General features: G+C 37.8%; 2 protein-coding genes across 5 annotated transcripts in view; both read right to left on the bottom strand.

The window, feature by feature from the left end:
- prkcz (protein kinase C, zeta) overlaps positions 1-16,610 on the bottom strand; it is a 97,850-nt gene extending 81,240 nt beyond the window's left edge. For all 3 annotated transcript variants that reach the window (XM_008412928.2, XM_008412926.2, XM_008412925.2), the window contains exons 1-4: positions 16,340-16,610; positions 6,006-6,127; positions 5,567-5,656; positions 4,452-4,502 (exon numbers count right to left, since the gene is read on the bottom strand). In XM_008412928.2, coding sequence (XP_008411150.1) covers positions 4,452-4,502; positions 5,567-5,656; positions 6,006-6,127; positions 16,340-16,416 — 340 coding nt within the window. In that variant the 5' untranslated portion in view covers positions 16,417-16,610. The remainder of the gene's footprint in view (positions 1-4,451; positions 4,503-5,566; positions 5,657-6,005; positions 6,128-16,339) is intronic.
- A 1,043-nt stretch (positions 16,611-17,653) lies between these two features.
- The window catches only part of LOC103466970 (tumor necrosis factor receptor superfamily member 14-like), a 13,604-nt gene continuing 10,812 nt past the window's right edge, over positions 17,654-20,445 (bottom strand). The window contains exons 3-6 of one of the 2 annotated variants that reach the window (XM_017305671.1): positions 19,368-19,493; positions 19,132-19,290; positions 18,965-19,049; positions 17,654-17,859 (exon numbers count right to left, since the gene is read on the bottom strand). In XM_017305671.1, coding sequence (XP_017161160.1) covers positions 17,712-17,859; positions 18,965-19,049; positions 19,132-19,290; positions 19,368-19,493 — 518 coding nt within the window. In that variant the 3' untranslated portion in view covers positions 17,654-17,711. The remainder of the gene's footprint in view (positions 17,860-18,964; positions 19,050-19,131; positions 19,291-19,367; positions 19,494-20,445) is intronic. The other variant, XM_008412940.2, reaches the window with a different exon arrangement.

The raw sequence follows: 20,445 nt of genomic DNA on the forward strand, positions 1-20,445 counted from the left end.
AGCAGCCTCTGTCCCCTGAGCGCATCATCCAGGATTTTAACATTTCCACCTCCTCCCAGTCTGCATCAGTTTCAGCACAGAGGGAGGTCTGTTCATCTCTCTCCCTCTCTCTCTCTCTCTCTCTCTCTCTCCATATGCCTCTTAGTTTGGTTAAATTATCAACATCAAACTACTTTCAGGAGAATTTTCTTCTTCACTGAGCTTTTGATGTTGCTGGTGTCATACGATTTTTGCATCATTAAAACATCCTGACATAAATGAAAGATTCCCATTTAATAAATATTTCTATCTCTGGAAAAGAAAGTGACTTAATTCAACTTAAATAGCAAAACCCAAAATTTTACTTGTGATCAATTTGATTTCAACAACTAAATAAGAAATGTTCATAAATACTAAAAGGCTGAAAGATAACTATTAACTGTTGAAATAACAGAAAACAGAGGTGATGCTATTTGGCACCAGGAGTCCACTTTTTGCTGATGATGTTGGTTTTATTTTAAACCAATCGTAAGTGATTTGGGTTTTAAACTGGACAACAAACTCCACCGGTGCTACCGGGTTCTCTGACCGCCAGCAGGCCGGGTGCGTGAAGGACACAATAGCAGAGAGAGGCAGAATGGGGCTAGAACTGACAACCAAAATAGTATGCATTATATGATGCATACTATGATGCATACTATTTTTTTCATCATTACTCTTTCGGCACCTTGAAAAGAAAAAAAAAAAACAAAAAAAAAAAAAAAACAAGCATACAGTAGTCTTCACCACTGCTGCTCTTCTACAGTTTAACTCCCCACAATGCAGCGCTGCATCACTGTCACTGACATGACCAACCACATACTGCATGACCAACCTATTCCCCTCCTGAAACAAACAGCAACAAGAGGAAAATAAATACTGGTTATTGATTAACTTATTTTATTTAGTTTTATTTATCAGATCGATACAGATATTTTTTTTAAAAAATGACTAATATCGGCCGATATCGATGATAGTGTTGATATATTTGTGCATCTCTAGTTGTTATCATTTATAGCAGTTGGCAATTATTTTTTTTCTTCCAATGCATTTTATCAACAAGGGAAATGTGAGGTAATGCAGCGGCACAGTTTTCTTAAGAGTATCCATCAGACAAAAAAAAGCCCAGAACAGTCAGGAATCCTATCAGTGTGATACAGGGACAATGGATTACAAGATGCAAGTGGAAAAATTTACTCTTAACACAAATTATGAGCATAAAACAGCAAAAAGTAAAACTGAAGTTTTAAATGCCAACTTCAATTAAAAAAAAAAATCATTCATTTATGTAGAAAATTGCTTATAAAAATTAAAAACTGAGAATTGAGTAAATCTTTTGGAATTGGCCACTAAAACTTTCAGAATACCAAGTTTATTGAAAATATTCCCTGCATGAAACCCAGTTGTAGAAACATCCGGGGTTCATTCATTTTTTTTTTGTTCTGCATAGTTTCAGAAGATCTGAGTTAGCCTTGAAAATAAACAGTGTGAAAATAAATAAGCAACTGTGACTTCCTTCATCCTCCCATCCTGTGAACCCTAATTCTCCTCCCTGAGAAGACGAGCCTGTCCTCGCCTCTTCATTCAACTAATTAACAAAGTATGGAACCAAATTAAGCATAACAGAGAAAATCACAGCAGTGAGCCACAGATAAAGTAAAAGTAAAACCTTCATTACTTACCCACAGAACGACACTCTTCTCTTCACCCAGTAAACCTGGGTTAAGTCTCCACTAAAGCCGACAGTTCCCCATGAAATACAACACACAGAAACACACACTCACACACCCAGGAGTACGATTCAAAATCTGTAGGAAGTTGCTAGCACAGCAAATAGACAGCGAGGGAGTGAAGCAAACAGTGTGAGAACAAACTGGGGGAGGAACATAGCAACAGTGAATCCTCGCAGTTCAACAGCTGGACTGATTCTACATTGTTGTGTATCAACTTGTCCATCCATTCACTCTTGATATTCCTGAACCAAAAAGGTTCAGCTAAGAGCTCTGACAACTTCATTGAATCTGTAATTATATACAGTATGTTCATTCCTTATGACCATTTTTGTCCACACATCTGCAGCACATTGCATAATTTCTGTTTCAGATTACTCTCCATTAACCTGAAAGATGGTTGTGTGTGTGATAAATTAGACCAGACCTCTTCTGGCTCCAACAACCATGTTGTTCAAGGTCACTACATTCCTCTTTCTACACAGCCAGATGCATGGAGTTTCCGCAACGGAGTTGCAAGGCTCACTGTTCATTCAGGTGTTTCACATTTGCCTTTTGTAGGAGCAAACCAAAACATTTCAAATGTTAATACGGCGAATTCCATATTTGTTTCCCTGATCTTACCAACTAAACTTCTCTAAAAATGTAATCTTGAAAACCAGTTACTGCAGTGAATCCCAGTGTTTGAGGTTCAACTGTTCAACTTGCAGAATGTACATCACATTGATAAGAAGGCCACCATGAAATTGGATAAGCACATTTATGTCCCTCAGAGACCAAACCCAGTGCTTTTAATTACAGCATGCCCTTTGCTCCTCCAAGTCATTTTCGATGTGCAGTGTCCAAAGGAAATTGTGTTGAACATAATTTAAGTACTAGCTTAACTTCTGCATAGAATGTTATTTTATTGCCTAGTCCTCAGGACATTGTTAGAACAAACCAGTTCTTTATCAAACCAACACTAGGTTACTTCCAACTAACATTTTAGAAATTCATGTTTATGTTCCAACATTATCAGGATAACAGGACGCAGACCTATCCTCTCTATACAAAGACATCAATCTGACGGCCTAGAAGTGCTTGATCTGTAATCATGAAGGCTGTAAACATTTTTTATCACTACATTTTACACCGTTTTTTATATCTTTTTGCACTGATCAAAGTCAAAATGAAAGACAATGTTTAAACTCATTATCAATGTTTGCAGTGTATCTCTGAGCTGTATTTCTCTGCTTGCATACAGATGCAGGTTTAGCCAAGGCTGATTGTTCTGGGTCAATATTTATGCATCTGTGTAAATGGATCCAATCCAGTAGTAGCTCTCTACAAGCGACAGGCATCCCAGTCACTTTCATGCTAACATGACTGTTAGCCGTTTCTAGAGTTATGGGGCGTCTCCCAGCTACAGCTGAAAAGATCTCAAGCATACAGCAGAAATGTGGAAATAAGATCTCTATTAGACTCTCTTACTGCTTCTACTAACATCAGGAAAGATTAGGATCACTCTCTGGCATAGCAGAATTCCAGGCTGGTACTGTGAATGCAAAATATAAAATGCTACCAATTCAATAAATCATCTTGCTAAATTTTCCTCATTGCTAAATATGCCACAGTCAAATCTTAGTGGTGTCATAAAACAGAGGTGACTGGGAACAACAACAGGTCAACCACCAAGTAGTATTAAGAATAAAATCAGAGAGTGGGCCGAGAGGACGCAGAGGTTGCTAACTCTCTACAAAGCCAATACGGTCCTCCAAAGGTCATGCCACCTTCACATTACCTCAAGAAAATGTATTAGAAAGCTTCATAAAATGGTTTCTACACTGCTAGTGCACTCCAGAGCAGTGGAGACATGTTCTCTGACAAATCCTGTCTCTGATTCTAATAGAGAATCTTGATTTGGCCACTGCAAGACAAACAGCACACACCCGACTGCATCGTGTCAAGTATGAAGTTTGCTGGAAGGAGGATTATGACATAAGGTTGTTTGTCATGAGTTGGGCCGAGACGTTTAGTTCAGGTAAAGAAAATCTTGATGCTTCGGGATACCCAGACCTTCTGGACCGTTTCATTCTGGTGGAGAGACGGTAGACGGTCCCTTCAGTTTCAGCATTCAAAAAGGTCCATAAGGACATTGATGAGTGGCTTTAGTGTGGAGGAATCTTCCTGACCAGCACATAGCCCTGAGTTGAACTTTTTATTAAAACACTTTTGGGAAGCATTCAACTGAAGATTGTGAGCCAGGCACTGTCATCAAGATCAGCATCTGACCTAATAATAATAATAATGACGTTCTGGTAGAACGGTCAATTTACATAAACCTGCTACTAAGCCTGACCTCCAGAATAGTTGCAATTGTTGGAACTTCAAATGATGGGTCAGAGCATATTCCAGTCTTAGTCTTGGGATTTTATATACGAGTAGTCAGGTGACCCAAAGGGTTTAGTATTATAGAACCTTACAGAGAAAGTTCAAAGGAAAGCTGGCAACATCCACACATTAGGTCACTTTGTTGCTGCTTTAGGAGCTGAACAGTCTGCTGTTCAGCTCCTCAGTGACCTGCATGTTATCTCTGACCAAGTCCCAAGCACATACTGCTGACATTTACACAGTTCTATGATTGGCTGCCTCTCAGCTACAGCTGAAAAAAAACTGTGCAAAGTTGAAATAAATGTGAAAAGGAGGGCTAAAGAATCCTCTTACTGTCTTCTCCAGGGCAGGGCATGCCTGGCTTCTCTGGAGTGCTGGGGAAAACTGGAAGAGACAAAAAGAGTTTCAGAGGTTACACTCCAAACAAACACATTACCGATTTACTTTGCACTCAAGTTCTAAAAAGCAAGAATGACTTATAAGTAATGGCAGCGACAAATGTAAAAATGTAAACATTAGTTACAGACCAGGACAAGATTTATTGATACTCTTACAGTTCTTTAAAACAATACTGATTTTTTTCTGGAAAGTAATTGAAGAAATTAGGCTTTGATTGAAAGGTGAAAATTGCCAAGAAAGTAGAAGAACTGGAAGACTCACATCTAAACATGTCGCATCAGTAAATACAACATGATTAGATTCACCCAGTGCGTAAGGTGTGGAAGGCCTTACGTGCCACAGATTAATCAACTAAAGTGTCGTAAAATACATATTTATTCAAATGAACATTTCAATAATCAGTTGTTATTTTTACGTTTTCAGTAAATAGTAATTATTCCACTCTTATTTTATTTCATAGCAACATGCTAGAGACAATAAATAGCTGGTCTAAAGTGTTTGGCTGTTATCTACTGAGGATCAGGTTGGACCACAAACTTTTGAGTTTGATTATTAACAAAACAAAGGAAGAAGGGGGGAGAGAAGTCACAAATTTAATACAAATTGGCCTTTCGGCACCAATAGAAGGGAAAGATCATTTCAGCACATAAAAAATACTTTTTTTAATGGTTAGAGAATGCTGTGGGGGTGGCTGCAGGATAGGTGTCACCTAAACTAAATAATTTGTTTTTATTAATCATTTAATCAATAATGAATTAATAGTTATAATCAGTAATAACTGCATAAGCCAAACAACCATGTAAATTTTGATTCCCAATAATTGAATGAAATGAATTTTAATCCAATAAACCATTTATTGACAATTACTTGTAAGTCGATTATTTGTTTACATCCCCAGTCTGGATGTTATTATATGGTTATAAAGGAGTTTCTTGGCAACAGATGTTTTGAAATTATGATTTAATGATAGTTTGCCTCCAGATCTTTATGATGCTCCAAGACAAAATGCCTTAATGTCCAGTTTGAAAGCAGCTGAGGAAGAAACTCACCATGCAGCAGCAGTACAGATCTCTTGCTTCTGCTGTAAATCCTAAGAGCTTCCTCCAGCTCCATCTGAGAGGAAATAGTGCAAGGGTCTCCTGCGAACACAAACAGGTCAGTATCAATAGCAAGTTTTAGATTAACATAAAACTGGTACTAAGATTTGCATCTCAGACCAGGAGTCCAAGTTAAGACTCAAGTCTTTAGGGCACAAGTCCAAGTTGACTCTGAAGTCTTATTTTTGTGTTGGGTCAACAAGTTTAGTATTTCTACAGATGCAAGACATAAAATAATTTCCAAGTGCACTGTGGTGGTGATGACTTGTGAAACAGCCAGTCCAGGAAGCCCAGGAAGACAACTTCAGTTTGCAGAAGTACTTGGAAGACAATATACAAACTCAGCAGAAGTCAAACAGATATATGGTATCTGACCATGTAGCTCATTCACCTTCATCATCGATCCACTTGAGTGTGATGGGCTGTTGCTTAGCAACGCTGCACATTGTTCTCACTTCCTCACACAGCTCCACGAAGTTTACCGTGGCAGCCAAGTCAGTGATCAACATCAACCTGAAACCACACAAACAGAAGATGTCAAGAACAGGTTTTTACTTTAAAAACTGGATCTTAACGCAAGAATTCTAACCAAAGGGTAAATTCCTTCATTATTACTGAATGCAGACAAAACTTCTCCTTGATAATGTGAAATATGGCAAAGTCTCAATCAAGCTTAATGTTTCAGCTGCTTCCTCAAGGCATTTACAAGGCAAGGACACACAAACAGGTTTACAGAGAAAATGATGTATTCAGAAAGGCCCACTCATTACAGCTGTCTTGTTTATCATTTTTATCAAGCATGTAAACAAATACAGCAAAAATAACATCAGGATCCAGTGCTGCATGCTTCAAACTATGATGGGTCTCACAGTCTCACGATCACTTAAACCTTTGGTGAAATCAAATCGAAGATGTACGACAGTAGAATTTGGCTATGTTTTGTTTCTTTCCACAGGAAACTCAAGGGACTGGGACTGAACAGCCTCAATCAGCGAGGACTGAGGCTGTTCAATCCTCTCTGACTGAAGAAACTGGTATGATTTTAGCTCCCAGCAAGATCCAGAGAAACTCCTCCATGCATTTATCTTTAGTCTCATTGATAACTGCAACTGTGTTTTCACAGGTCTGCCTAAAAAGAAAAAAAAATATCAGAGCAGAACCTGAGGGGTTTGGAAGGTTGATACAGCAACAGCAGATCTTTAATGTAGTTTGTTGCTCAGCTGTTCAGTGATTTATAAACCAACAACAGTATTTTAAAGTCTATTCTTTGAGCTACAGGGAGCCAGTGTAGGGACTTTAAMACTGGTGTTATGTGCTCCATCTTCCTGGTTTTAGTGAGAACGCAAGCAGCAGCGTTCTGGACCAGCTGCAGCTGAGGATTGATTTGTTGGGAAGACCTGTGAAGACGCTGTTGCAATAATCAATGTTATGTCCCTGTGAGCACATTTCAGCCTCGCTGCCTCGTTACTATACACATAAACTTGATTGAGTGATGAGTCCAGACTGACCCTCTTCCAGAGGGATAGTCCAGGATGACAATGCCAGGACTCACTGGGCTCCGATTGTGACCGAGAGGCTCAAGGAGCATGACATCATTTTCACTCATGGATCGCTCTCCACAGAGTCCAGAACCTTTTTATATGGGCATCTGTCATTTACACTGAAAGCCATGGTGATCTGCAATCTATAATACTGAACTTTTTGGAGCATGTTCTGACTTTATTACAGGTGAGATGCTGACTACTAACAATGTTCCCTCACAATCCCACTAAAAGAAAAGGTTAGCTGAACTAGTAAACAGGGTGATATTTATTCTTCCAAGCCACTAGATGAAGCTCACATACACACACCACATGTCTGAGAACAAATATGTTGGTCACTTTTCCGGATTACAAATCAGTGACCAAGACTTTACCCTCTCTTAAACACTGAGGCTATAAAATGAGCACAGTGTTGAACTCAAAGGTCATAAACAATGCGTTTACCATCTATGTTGTTTGAATTTCATCTCAGTTGTGGCCTTCATGTACCCTTATCAGCCAAGGACTTTTCTAAATAAGGGTGCAAATGTTCAGTTTCAACATCCACACTCAGAGTTCTGTTGGGGACTGACTGTGGATTGTTCTGCAGCTTGTATTGACATTCAACAATGCAGCTGATCAGTACCAACATCCACATGGAGACAGGGCCAAACACACACCCAGCACAAGAGTGGAATCTGTCTGAGCTGCGGCCAGTGGTCTCTCGAGTGTGTCAGACAGCTTTCTGGGTGTGTTTATAGCAAATATCAGTTGGACTCTGACAAGGTGGAGCAGAAACAGCGAGCCTCTCTGCAGGCATTGCTCCACACCATTTAACACCCACCTGGGTGAATGTAGAGCGCCTTCAAGCACGTAAACACCACACTCAGGCTTAAAGGTATAACTGCAGAGATCAACTGAAGGTGCTTCATTACTGATCCAGCAAATGTTTTCTAATTCGTTCAGATACAGACTCAGGTGTCGCCATAAACAAAGCTTATCGTACTGAGCAAATCAAGTCAGAAATGTTCTTGTTTCTAATATAATACTCAGCTCAAATGAAAACATTCATCTTTGGTTAAAACACAAATGATAAAAGATGAGAGCATTTTATTATTATACCCTCAATCATAGTCAGAGCAGAAGAGACCCATTTGCTATACACTGCGTATAGCAAATAAATCACACATTTGTAACACTGAGTAATGCTATCTTCAGTGCTCACCATGGCAACACTCGCTACTCCAGCTCCAAACTGGCCAAAGGGAACTAAACAAATTTATGTAAACAAAATCAAAATTCCTGCAGAAACATAAGGATAAAACCAAAAGCAACTCATTAGGCAGTTCATCAGTAAAAAAAGGTTGACTTAAGAGTTAGTCACACATTAAGGACTGCAGTGATAAGTTAATTTGGTTATGCTATTGTTTTAATAAAGATCACATTGTTTTGGGCACAGTGAGTGAAACTGGAGTTGTGGACTCTTAAGTTTAAAACAGTTGGAAGTATAAACAAAGTTTTGTTTTCTTTTTTTGTTCCAATCATGTAGAAGCACCCGACTGTCTTTTTCAGGGTCTTCCCTTCTTTTTTTATTCAATTGGAGAATATTATGTTTAGGTTTCAAATTTATTTAAGACATTGGTTAATGACAAATGGATCAGTTTGTCTCATACATAATGTTGTTGACTATTCTCTCAGTAATATTGCTTGATCAAGCCTTTTCTAAAATTTCACTAAACAAAATAAGTAATAAAAGTAGGTACAGATACTGGACCGGATCAGTATTATTAAGAGCCAGTAGTCTAGGCTGCAATATCAATATCACACCAGGACACCCCTAATATGAAGCCTGAGCAGTAACAGTTTAACAGTTTCTTCAAACAGATACAACTTGTCAAACTTCCTAGAGTCTAGAGCTTTCTCTCTTTTCTGTCATTCCTTCTGTGCCTCTGCTTCAGATGCTCATCCATCACACTTGTGCTGCTGCTGGAAGCCAAAGCTTTTCATGGTAAACACCCATCCCACCCACTCATTGTCCCCCATCTTGAAGCACTCTCACAGTTGCATTCTTCAGGGTTCGTGTTCCACACTGCAGCAGACAGACACGTCTACGTGCTTTTAAAACGTTGTCTTGATGATGACCAACAGCAACAATGACTGAATCCTGGAGATATTTCTAGAGAAGTAAACTTTCTGTGTTAAAGGAAAAATACAGTCTTCCTACTTTCTACCAGCATTGATGGGACTCTATGACATCTGTTAATTTTTTTTCTCTCAAATTCCACTTTTTTCATTCTAACCACACAGACCTGGCATGTAGAATATGAATGTGTTTCATGTTTATGTCCATCTACAGGACAACAAGGGACTGGAAATTCCAGTCCTTCAACATTAGGTTTTCTTGGGGTTTAATGTTTAATAATTATATCCTTCACACAAACTTACTTTTTATTCAATGTTTATTTGATAGGGACAGATGGAGATAATCTGAATGTTATGGCTAATTCACAACAGCTGCAAAATAAAACATTAAGATCAACAATACAATAAAATGATCAGAAGTAGGCCTGTCGCAATAAACGATAAATGGCAGGATAAATTAAACCTATCGACCTCATTTTAATTATCGGCTTTATCGTCTCTTCCTGCCATTTTTCTTTGTTTTTGACACTTAATGAAAAAAGGCTAAACTCCGGTACTCTCCACTGACCCCCCCTTCCTCATTTCCCTAGTCTAATGTCCAGCGCACAGACATGAGATGTTGGATTGTCGGCCCATTTTCAAAACCTGAGAGACCACACAGTAGCAGACAGAAATCCTAGATATAACGGTTTGATCGTACCGTGTGGTGTCCAGCCACATGGGTAATGGCTACAAGTCCAGTTAACAAATTTTAAAACCAGACATTAATCAAAACTAGAATCTACTTGTGATGCATGTGGCTAGAGTCAACATAAAGTCCTGACTGAATGAAAATCATTATAACCTATTTTGTTAACAAAAAAAACAGCTGAAAACTTACCTGGTTTATCAACTGCGGTAGCAATTTGGCAATTTGTCCTTGTCATTTCTATATTCTTTGCACGAAATGTTGAATAAATATTAATGTTGTTTTCACATTTCATCTCTGTTGTCCGCTGGACTTCGTGTTGCGCCGTGTCAGTTGTTTGGGATTCACCTCATAATTTCTCCTCAGAAAGCGCAGAGGAGAATCCGCGTTTTCTGATTGGCTACCTGCCACAAACCCTGATTTAGATCGGAGCGGCCACGACGATCTAAATCACATTACATGATGATCGGTTACGAAATCACCAGCGACAATCTTAGATCGGCCAACATTCTAAGATTGTCCTAAGGAGAAAATAGGGGCAAAAGATCGTGCAGTATGGACTATAGTATTAGGTAGTCGGATGTGCCCATCTCCTCTATTTAAATCTATAGATTACTTTAGGCCAATATAGTATACAGACTTTATAATCTGCACTCTTTTGGTTGAATGCAGTATTTATTTCCACTTTGGTTTTATGTTGTTTAGTTTTTATTCAGGTGTGTTTTTTGTTAATGGAGACTGAGAATCCATTTTATTTTTGATTTTGGTTGTTTTATTTATCAGTTCCAGTGTTATGTGTTCTTTTGAAAATAAAGTGTATATTTCTATGGCAGAAAATCACATGCATTATTAGTCATTTCCATTAAATCAGTGTCAAAAGGTCTTGAACAATATTATCATTTATCGCAATAATTTTTTAGACAATTAATCGTCCAGCAAAATTTGTTATTGTGACAGGCCTAATCAGAAGTTCAGTTCAGTTATTAAAATTAATGTAATTGGCATTAAATATATATTAAAATCTTTACTTTTACCCCACAATCTGAGGTAATTGAGTTGACACACCCACAGCAGAGAGCAGCATAGATACAACGCCTGCGTAGCCTGAAGCCTGATAACACAGATCACTTCCCGCTCCATGACCAGTAACCAGGAAGCTTTTGGTCTTCTAAACCACATTTTTAAAAATGTTATTCCACCAAGTAATAATCCAGTTTCATCGAGTCACTGAGCTAGCCTTCCTCCTCAGCAAGCATGTGACCACAGTGGAAACAACCAACCGTCCTTCAACATGAAGCAACCTCCAGCTAGTTAGCTTCACTGGATCTTTTATTGTATGCTAACGTAATCAGCTATGGAGGCTCATCACGAACTCTGCATGTGAACAAGTATTTAGCTAAAGATGTTTAGTAGTCAAAAAGAACAGTCCCACTATGTTAACTAAAAACAGCCCAGTGACTCATTCTGCTTCTCTAGCTACTTCTGTGCTAACTACTGAAGCAGACAGTAAGCATCTCGTCAGATTCATAACTTCATCCATGTTTTCTTCTCACAAGCTCCCAAAGTCAATGTTAGCCAAATGTGCGACAAATACTGCTTCTCACTAAATAGTTTTTACAGCAATATTCTTTGCAGAAAACAGTACATTCTAGGAAAACTTTGTGCAGAGAGAATAATCCAGGAAGTGGAACAATGTGGCTAATACTCTGTTTGGCCAAGATGAGATTCATCTGGATATGAGTCACAAAGGAAGGGGTCAGTGTGTTCATGAATCAAAAAGGAGGATTATAGGAACCCGATGGAATTAACTTCAGCATTATTGGGCGACATCACCTACAGCCGCAACACACACACACGCGTGCACACATGCACACACAGCCTTGCACTTCTATACAAACTGTGGACTTTATATTGACCTCTATTCATTTTAGTAACTGTATTTATGCCTAATCCAGGCATTTTCTATAACCCTCACCATTACTAGTCTATCTCTAACCCTATACTTAATAAAAATTTTATTCACATTATACCTCTTAACCTCAGTAGTAGAGCGCAGTAGAACTGCAAAAGAAGTGAGGAAAAGGTCACTTTCCACAAATGACCTCACTTTGTTGGTAAATATTGTGAAAGTGGTCCTCTAGTAGTTTATACAACAATACACACAGGTCTGATCAGCTGAGTTATGACTGAATTCACTATAAGTATGCATTAGCTGCTACTTTAAAAGCAGAAACTGCTGGACGTTTCTGGGAACATGTCCTTCGAGTAACACAAACATTCCAAGCTGCACCATCAGGTGGAGATTATGTCTAAATCACAAACACAACAGCATTTAAAGAAAGAACATTCTGGGGAGGCCTTGAAGTCCTCTTTATGCAGACGTCCTCCATACCAGTGATTCACAAACTTTCCAGCTTCTGACCCACAAAACAAAAAGATGTAAAAGGTCCAGGACACCAACTCTGGGTGGAGCATTCAAGAGGTTTTACAGAGTCAGTTGAAAAATCATACAATAGCAGCACAACAGCAAATATACCATAGTGTTGCTTTTATTTGTTCATTTTTTTTCTTTTGCACTATTTACAAGGTACACAGAAGTTGTGTTGCTGTTAAACACACAATTTCAGAGAAGAAATTGACAAAGCAAATATTAATAAAACATTAATATTTGCAGTTCTTTGAAGAACATGCAATATTTGGAAACATGTAACTTGATAAAAATGTATGCATGCACATGTACTATGCTGGGTCAAACCAAATGATTCCCTACCCCCTTTGGGGATGAATAAAGTATCTTATTTTATATTATATAACTACTTTGAATGATTGATTAATCGGAATTCTTCTGTAAAAACACAAAAAGCAAACAAGTCCTTAGACTCTTTGCCCCAATCTTTTTTGATTGATCAAATTAAGGATTGTTCCCACACCATGACATTAATCAGTCCATGAGCCTCTTGTCCATCTCTGAAACAAACAACTGAAGTGTCATCTGAGTATTTCTGTAAATGACAGAAGTCGGACTTGTGCTGGAAGTCTGAAGTGTAAAGAGTGAAAGGGAACGGTGAGAGTACAGCGCCCTGTGGCGCTCCTGTGCAACTGACAATTAAGGGCAACATTTACTTGATTGTGCTATAAAATGATTCCATGTAGTTGGAAAACACATAATACTGTCCCTTTAAAATAAATGTCAGAGTAAACAGCACTAAAATGATCAGAATCACGAATCGGTCATTTATTCTGGAAAACTTGATTTAGGTCTAAAGACTCAGCCAGCCTCATCAGTGTGATTAGTGATGTTTACATCAATAGTTTAATGATATTGGAATTAAGGGTGCACACATCGCAATTTTCTGGCCAATCACCGATCTCTTTTAAAAAGTGGATGATTTTCAGACTTTTAGCACGTAGATAAAATCAGAGGATAAATCGGGAAATCTCCCAATAAAAATGAAATCCAGTTTCAGTATGTTCAAAAGCAAACAAAACTCTGGCTACATCAAAAACAGAAATGTAACATTGAAATATTTCGTTTTTATTGTTTCTTTTTTACATTTTCTTGCTTTATATTTATAATGTTGCATATGTTGTCAACACCATGTTTTATCATTTTAAATTTCTAACATCATTTGACTTCTTAATAGTTTTTAGGTATATTGTTAAGAAAAGCTCACCTAGGGACAAATGCTGCAAATTAGCTCATGCTACAACACCATGATACATGGAAATGCTGTTTTATTCAGTTTGTCAATGTTAATGTGCATCTGTCCCTACCTAATTGAGTTGAATTGAATTATGCAGGCACATTTAGACCAGCAGTGGTCAATATTGGCAAAAAATTATAACACAATATGTATTTTTAAATATCTCGATATCACAGATGATATTCCACATTTTCAGTTTCTTCCTTACTTTGATTTGGCCAGACAAATATGTACCTTCAAAACAGAGGGGTTCTTTTTTGCTTTCTTCCCTGTATAAACAGTCACTAGAGTAAAAGAATATATTCATATACAAACACAAAATCACACAATATGTTTAGTGCATCATAGAAAATAGATCAATATAAATGTAAACTAACTTTGGCCAACAAACAACAGTCTGAAATCAGTTCAGTGTAAATAAAACTAATTAAATCTGCAAATGAAGCAGACTGCTGTAGTTCAACAGAGCTTTAGTTCTGCAAGATGTTAGAGGTTTCTTTTTTAGAACTCAAACGTTATGTGCAAAACTAAGAATCTTGTTTTAATATAAAAGGCAATCTTCCTTTTTAAAAATGCTCAACACCAAAATACATGTTAATCAACAAAACCCAAGCTTTGCAAAAGCTTGTGCTCACTTCTTAATTATCTGGAACTTTTGCGCATTTTCATTTCTACCATTTGTCACAAACATCTAATGAGAGGTCAGTGTTTCGGCGTTTAGCGTTCTAACAAACTGCACTGCAGGCAGATATGTAGGTGTGATGGGGATGTGATGAGGACGAGTTGTTGGAGTTCGAACCTTGAASCAGAGGKACTACAGGAAGAYAGTGACTGTCTTCTAAGAACATTTAAAAAAACTGAGTTTCTTTTACAACATGTGGTTTAAAGAAAGCAGGTTGTTAAGTGTCAAACAGTACACACACACACACACACACACACACACACACACACACACTGGTCCACAGGGAGACATGCTGGTGGGACCTCAGGTGTGTTTTCTTCATTAAGACTTCTGCATCCTGAACAACARTAAGCAGCTCTCCATTCTTACACAGACACAAGAGTCACTCTGGTAGATCAGAATCAGAATCCAAGAGAACAGAGCCCCTCCGACACCGATCGGTTTAACTCAATTTAATAACATTTACGGAGCTAAAGAGTGCTTTCATTTACATGTGAATACAGCAGGTAAGATGTGTAACATGCACAAGTGAAGCATCTCCACATTATGAGATGCTCTTACAGCCCATATCTCTGAGCTCAGAACCTGTTCAGTGGTATATTCAGAGCACCAACAGCTTTTTATCTACTAGTRTTTATTGTAGTTGAAGGATTGAATATAGTGACATGAGTCGATCCACAATATAATTCCTTATTCCTGTTCAGGGGAAGAGAGTTGATGATGGTTAGTGGTGATTTACCAGAAGATGAGGAGAATTTATGAGGAAATAAACCAAGTTGTCAGTTTGTGTTTTCAGGCAAGATGTATTCCCAAAATCTACTGATGTGATACTAGAGCACTTTAACACTGATTGGCATCCATCCATACCTGGAAATGGTTTAGAGATGAGTTTTCAGGAATTACTGTCTGCAAAAAGAATGGAAGATAGATGTATTTTTAATTTAAAGGAAGACTACTGTCTGTCAATGTTTCTAGAGGAGAAAAAAAATGCATTACAGAAGAAGAGAACCATTACAAGTCATTCATCGAAAGATTATTTGTTGAATGTTGCCTGGAATAACTGTATTAAATAATAATGTTTTGGCGTGGCCCAGTCAGAGTACTGACTTAAATCTGATACAGAATCTGTAGTAAAAAAAAAAAGTAATTTCTCTTAGAGATCAATAAAGTATTTTTGAATTTGAGGAAGCTAAAGATTAGGGTCATGACCAGGAGGCTTTAGGTGCAAACTCTCCCTAAAGATGAACGGTAATGGAAAAAAAAAGATGTAGAATCATGCAACGTCAGCAATTATGTTGCATTGATCTCATGTTAGTAAAGAGTTTTCTTTTGGTGATTGAGAAGGGGTACAAATAGATTTTGACATACCTTTCTTATGTAAATAAACAATGACATCTCCTGTAAATTATCTCATCTTCAGGYAGTTTCCATGGGTCATTTTCTATCAGAAGCAATCTTCTTGATTGAATTAAAAATAACTTTGAATCTAAAGGTGTGTTGGGTGCAGGAATCATTTTGGCCTCAACTGTATGAGAAGAAACTTCGGAGCCTCTTCCATCAGCCAAAATGAACACCGATRCAGGGGAATATGTCTTTGCCTTGTGTTGAAGTTTTTCTGATTACAAAATTGCGTCACATTCAACTTCATCTGACCTTTATGGTTTAAACCAAAAAGCCTAGGCATAATGGGCCGTGAGCACACCTCAAGAAAACAAATACGACACAATTACCTTCTGACATACATTCTAAATAAAGAATTGCGAGTTTCAGGTATTTGTGCAACCATTCTCCAAGCTGGAACTAGTTTTCCTCCGTACAGCTGAGAGAGAGTGTGCCGCCGGTAAGGTGTGCGGCGGAAGCACTGAGCGCGAGCCAAAGATGACGAGCGTACAGTTTGACCCATAACACATTCTCGGTGCTTCCCCTCGCCACCTCGGTTAGGATAAATAATGACAGCTTTCCGAGTGCATCCCACGGAGAATCACTCACCCACGGTAGTGAGCCTTAACTTTCACCCACTCGGAGTTCAGGTCCATGATGGATCCGTTTGACGCCAGCATATGCATCGTTAAGAGTTTGGTTCAACTCCCAAGCAGCCCAACGTTAACAGGACACGTCCAAACTTTGCTGTCCGAACTTCTTCTCACTTCAGAATACAAGGTTTTACATACCGAGGCTGGAGGTGACGCTTAGACTGAATTAAACTAGTAAAGCTACTTTAAAGTTTTGTTGTTTCAGAATCATTAAGGCTTCGATGACGGAGTTCTTAGTCAAAGGAACTTAAGTAGCGTTGTTATTTCCGTATTTGATTTTCAAAATAGAACTAATGCTGTTAATATTTATGGCAGTGATATGGTGGCACTTTTATTTTGAAAGCAAATCTTCTTTGCAGTCTAAACACTGTCTGACTCAGCTTGACAGCACTTCTTCTCTCTCACTATGGTTACGGTAATCCAAATTCACCTGTCCCGCTGTTCCTGTCCATGGCTGCCACAGCAACAAGTCTAACACAGAAACAGAGACTGGCAATGCTGTTGTTGAATAAATTTAATAAACTGTTTATTGTAACTTCTTGTCAAAGTATTATATTTTTATGGTTTGACATGTCATTTTTCTCCCTGTTTTTCCTCTTACAGCAATAAACGGGGCTTCTCCAGCAGACATTAAATAATTATATCCTGCAATATAATTTTTTAAAGTTTTTAAAGTGCTACAGTCACATGCTTTATTTTACTAGTGTGATGTTGCAGAAGTATTTAGCGATATGCTTAAAATATATTTAGCGATATGCTTAAAAAAATAAAAAAAAACAGTTCAAAAATATATTTGTGAACATCGTTGATGTTCACAAATATAAAGTCACGAGGCGCCATCTGGTGGACAATGCGCAGTGCGTGCAAAATTGCTGTAGTGAACAGCTAAAGTTTTTTTTTGTCATTTCAAATTCAGAGTAGACGAACTTTTACTTTCATATAAATACATAAACAAACCTTTATGTAACTTTTCAATTAAACGTGTTTATTAATACAAAATACAGAAATGTTAACAGTAACTGTATAAAATGTTAACTAATTATGTTCAAATTTGAATAAACAGTAGATCATACATGGAAGAAATCTAAGAGTCTGAAGTGAAATCCTATCACTGAAGTCTACTTCGTTAAATGTACAGTCAATTTATTGAAGTAAGAGTAGCAATAATACTCAAAAGGAAAAAGTGCAGTGCAGTAAAAATACTTATTAGTGCCTCTTTTTTCAAGTAAATGTAACCAGCACTACTCGTTTTTGAACATATATAACATTATTTTAAAAAGCAGAAGTTTTATTGCTTATCAAACAGTTARATCAAACAGTTATTCAAATCACCACAAACCTCTAGAAAGCACTAAGCACAGTATTAAGAAGCAAACAAATGGCAGCAACARAAAATATCTGTGTCTTAATGATCCATTTCTGCAGACATCGGCTGTTAAGCTTCTATCTTGGACTGTGGTTTGGTTTTCAGAGCATCTGTTGGAGAAAATAAGAAACACATTTTAGTCTTCTATTACCAAATGTACACATACAGTACTTGTTCTGCCTTTAATGAACTGGCACTTTTAGAGTAAACGTCCATGTTTTACATTGTTTGATTTCAATCAGTGTTGCTCGATTCTGGTCCTCAGGGATCACTGCCTTGCATATTGTAAATGTCTCTGTTCCAGAACACCAGATTCAAATTACTGCATGATTTCCTCTGCATGCAATGAGCCACACCTGAAAGTCAGGTGTGTGGCAGAAGGGAAACACCTAAAACATGCAGGGCGGTGGACCCTGAGAACTGGAACGGAGAGGCTCTAAATGAAGATATTGCTAAGTTTTTTCCACCTAACATTATGACCTGTACTTGTACAACTGGGTGCTACTGGCACCTGTACTTGTAAAGCACTTTATCGAGTGCAGAGTCATGCTTCCCACAACATTSAGTCATTCACATGATGATGGGAAAGCAGCGGTCTGTCACCGGCAGACACCACGACTGAGACAAACAAAGCTGGAGTTCTAACTGGCAACCCACCGGTTACGGGACAAACTCCTGCCTCCTGAGCCACCGGTGCCCACATTATTCCCATTATTCTTACATTAAAAAAAAAGAAAACTCATTTAAACTCAATTTCATCTGTCTGCAGGTGATGGTAGTAGAAGAAAGGTCTTTCTGGAAGAGAATTCTGATGTAGAAAATATAATGAGGAGATTTTTCAACATTGATATTTCAGTTTATTCCTCACATTAAACACCTGTCAGACTCCTGAAGTTCCTCTGCAGCTATTAAATCTATCTGAGCRTCATCAATGCTTTTTGTGTTGGAGTCCTACAGTGCAAAATGGCCTTATGGGACTTTTGTCTTCACCTTAAATCATGCTCCACAACCATACAGTTCTAAGTGGGTGCGGGTTTATGACTACATTGCGAGGTTGATCAGGGCTATAATAATATAATAATGGTTATATTATTATAGCTATGGCTATAATAATGGTTAGTCTGTTTTAACCCCCCATTCYAAGTCGGGACGTTTCAGGTSATTTTGAGGAAGATGTGGAATGAAATGATGAGCTGAAAGGTCCTGTTATCTTACTTTCTCCACAGAGTGCAGTTCACTCCATCTGGGGAAAAGGAGCCTGGCTGACAAGCTTCACACACTGTATCATGTCTGCTGGTTCCTGTTAAAACACMAACAGTTTAACACAGAAACACACCAACATTTACAAATGGTTTTAAATCCACGAATGAATTCAGACTCACCAGGCTGCTTTATTCTCTCTCCTGGCTTACAGACTGAATGTTTCTCTGCTKTGCTACATCCTGTACTATCTATTAAACTTTTGCAGAAAAATCCACTTAGAACATCACAAACCGAATCCAATGTTGATGTACAGTTTTGCTTCACAAAGAGACCAAGCCCTAGAAAATAAAAGCACTTGTTAGGACTATTTAAATTGTTATCAAAAGGCCCGTCTTTTCAGTTTCCCTGACTGCACCTGAGTCACAGGTGGAGCAGGAGAGACACCTCCCCAGTCTGTTGGAGTGGTTCATGTAGGTTCCCGTCTGACAGGGAACGCAGTGTGTTCCTGACTCAGCCGTGCAGTCCCTGCCAACCATGGTTCCTGTAAGAATACAAATGGATAATTTTTTTTACTAGAAACATCTTCATCAGCTCAGGTACAACAAGATTTCTTTATAGCTAAAATTCCAAATAAAGTTAAAAAGAGACTGTTGTTTGAAATGGTACTATACAGAAAAAATGTCCTAGCACTAGTCAACATATTTCCTGCAGCAGACAACAGATTAACATCTCTTGGGAAGTTGGCTATTGTTTTTGTCCGAGTAAATTTTGGAAAATATTTTTCTTTTAAGGAGTTTTACCGCACTGCATTTTCTTCACTTTCACTTGAGTAACACTCTACCTGCTATGTATAATTTCACTGAATGAAGAACATGTTTTAACCAAAACCTTAACAGATACAGACACACAGCTACAGTTTGCCAAAACGAGAATAATTATTTTACTACAAGCTTTGTTGTTCTGATTTTCATATCTGTCTGAATCTGATGAGACTTTTGAAACTGACAAAGTTACAGTAACTTATATATCGTCATTGGTTATATGGGAAAAAAAGACATTTTGAAAAGGTTTTTTTCTGGTATGATTTCTTGCTTTGTAATATTTATTTTTATATATTTTGTAGTTTATATTTTTATACATAAAATCATATTTTAGTCTTTAAAATACTAACTTGTCCATATAATGTTATATCGTTTGTCCGTGGACATATTTTTTAAATATTAAATTACATGCGTTACTCAGTACTTAAGTTGCATTTATACCAAATACTTTTTTCACTCTTGTCATTCAATGGATACTTGTTACTCATGCACAAATATATTGAAGTAGTGCTACTCTTAAATTCAGTTTTGGGTGGGCTACACCTCTGATCTTATGGTATAAAGCACATGCGTCAAACTCAAGGCCCGTGGGCCAAATCTGGCCCGCCACACAAATGTGGCCCTCTAGATTCCAGACTAAACACTAAGTGTGATTAAATATTATGTTATCAA

The sequence above is a fragment of the Poecilia reticulata genome, linkage group LG7, assembly GCF_000633615.1.
Source record: "Poecilia reticulata strain Guanapo linkage group LG7, Guppy_female_1.0+MT, whole genome shotgun sequence".
Taxonomy (NCBI): Eukaryota; Metazoa; Chordata; class Actinopteri; order Cyprinodontiformes; family Poeciliidae; genus Poecilia; species Poecilia reticulata.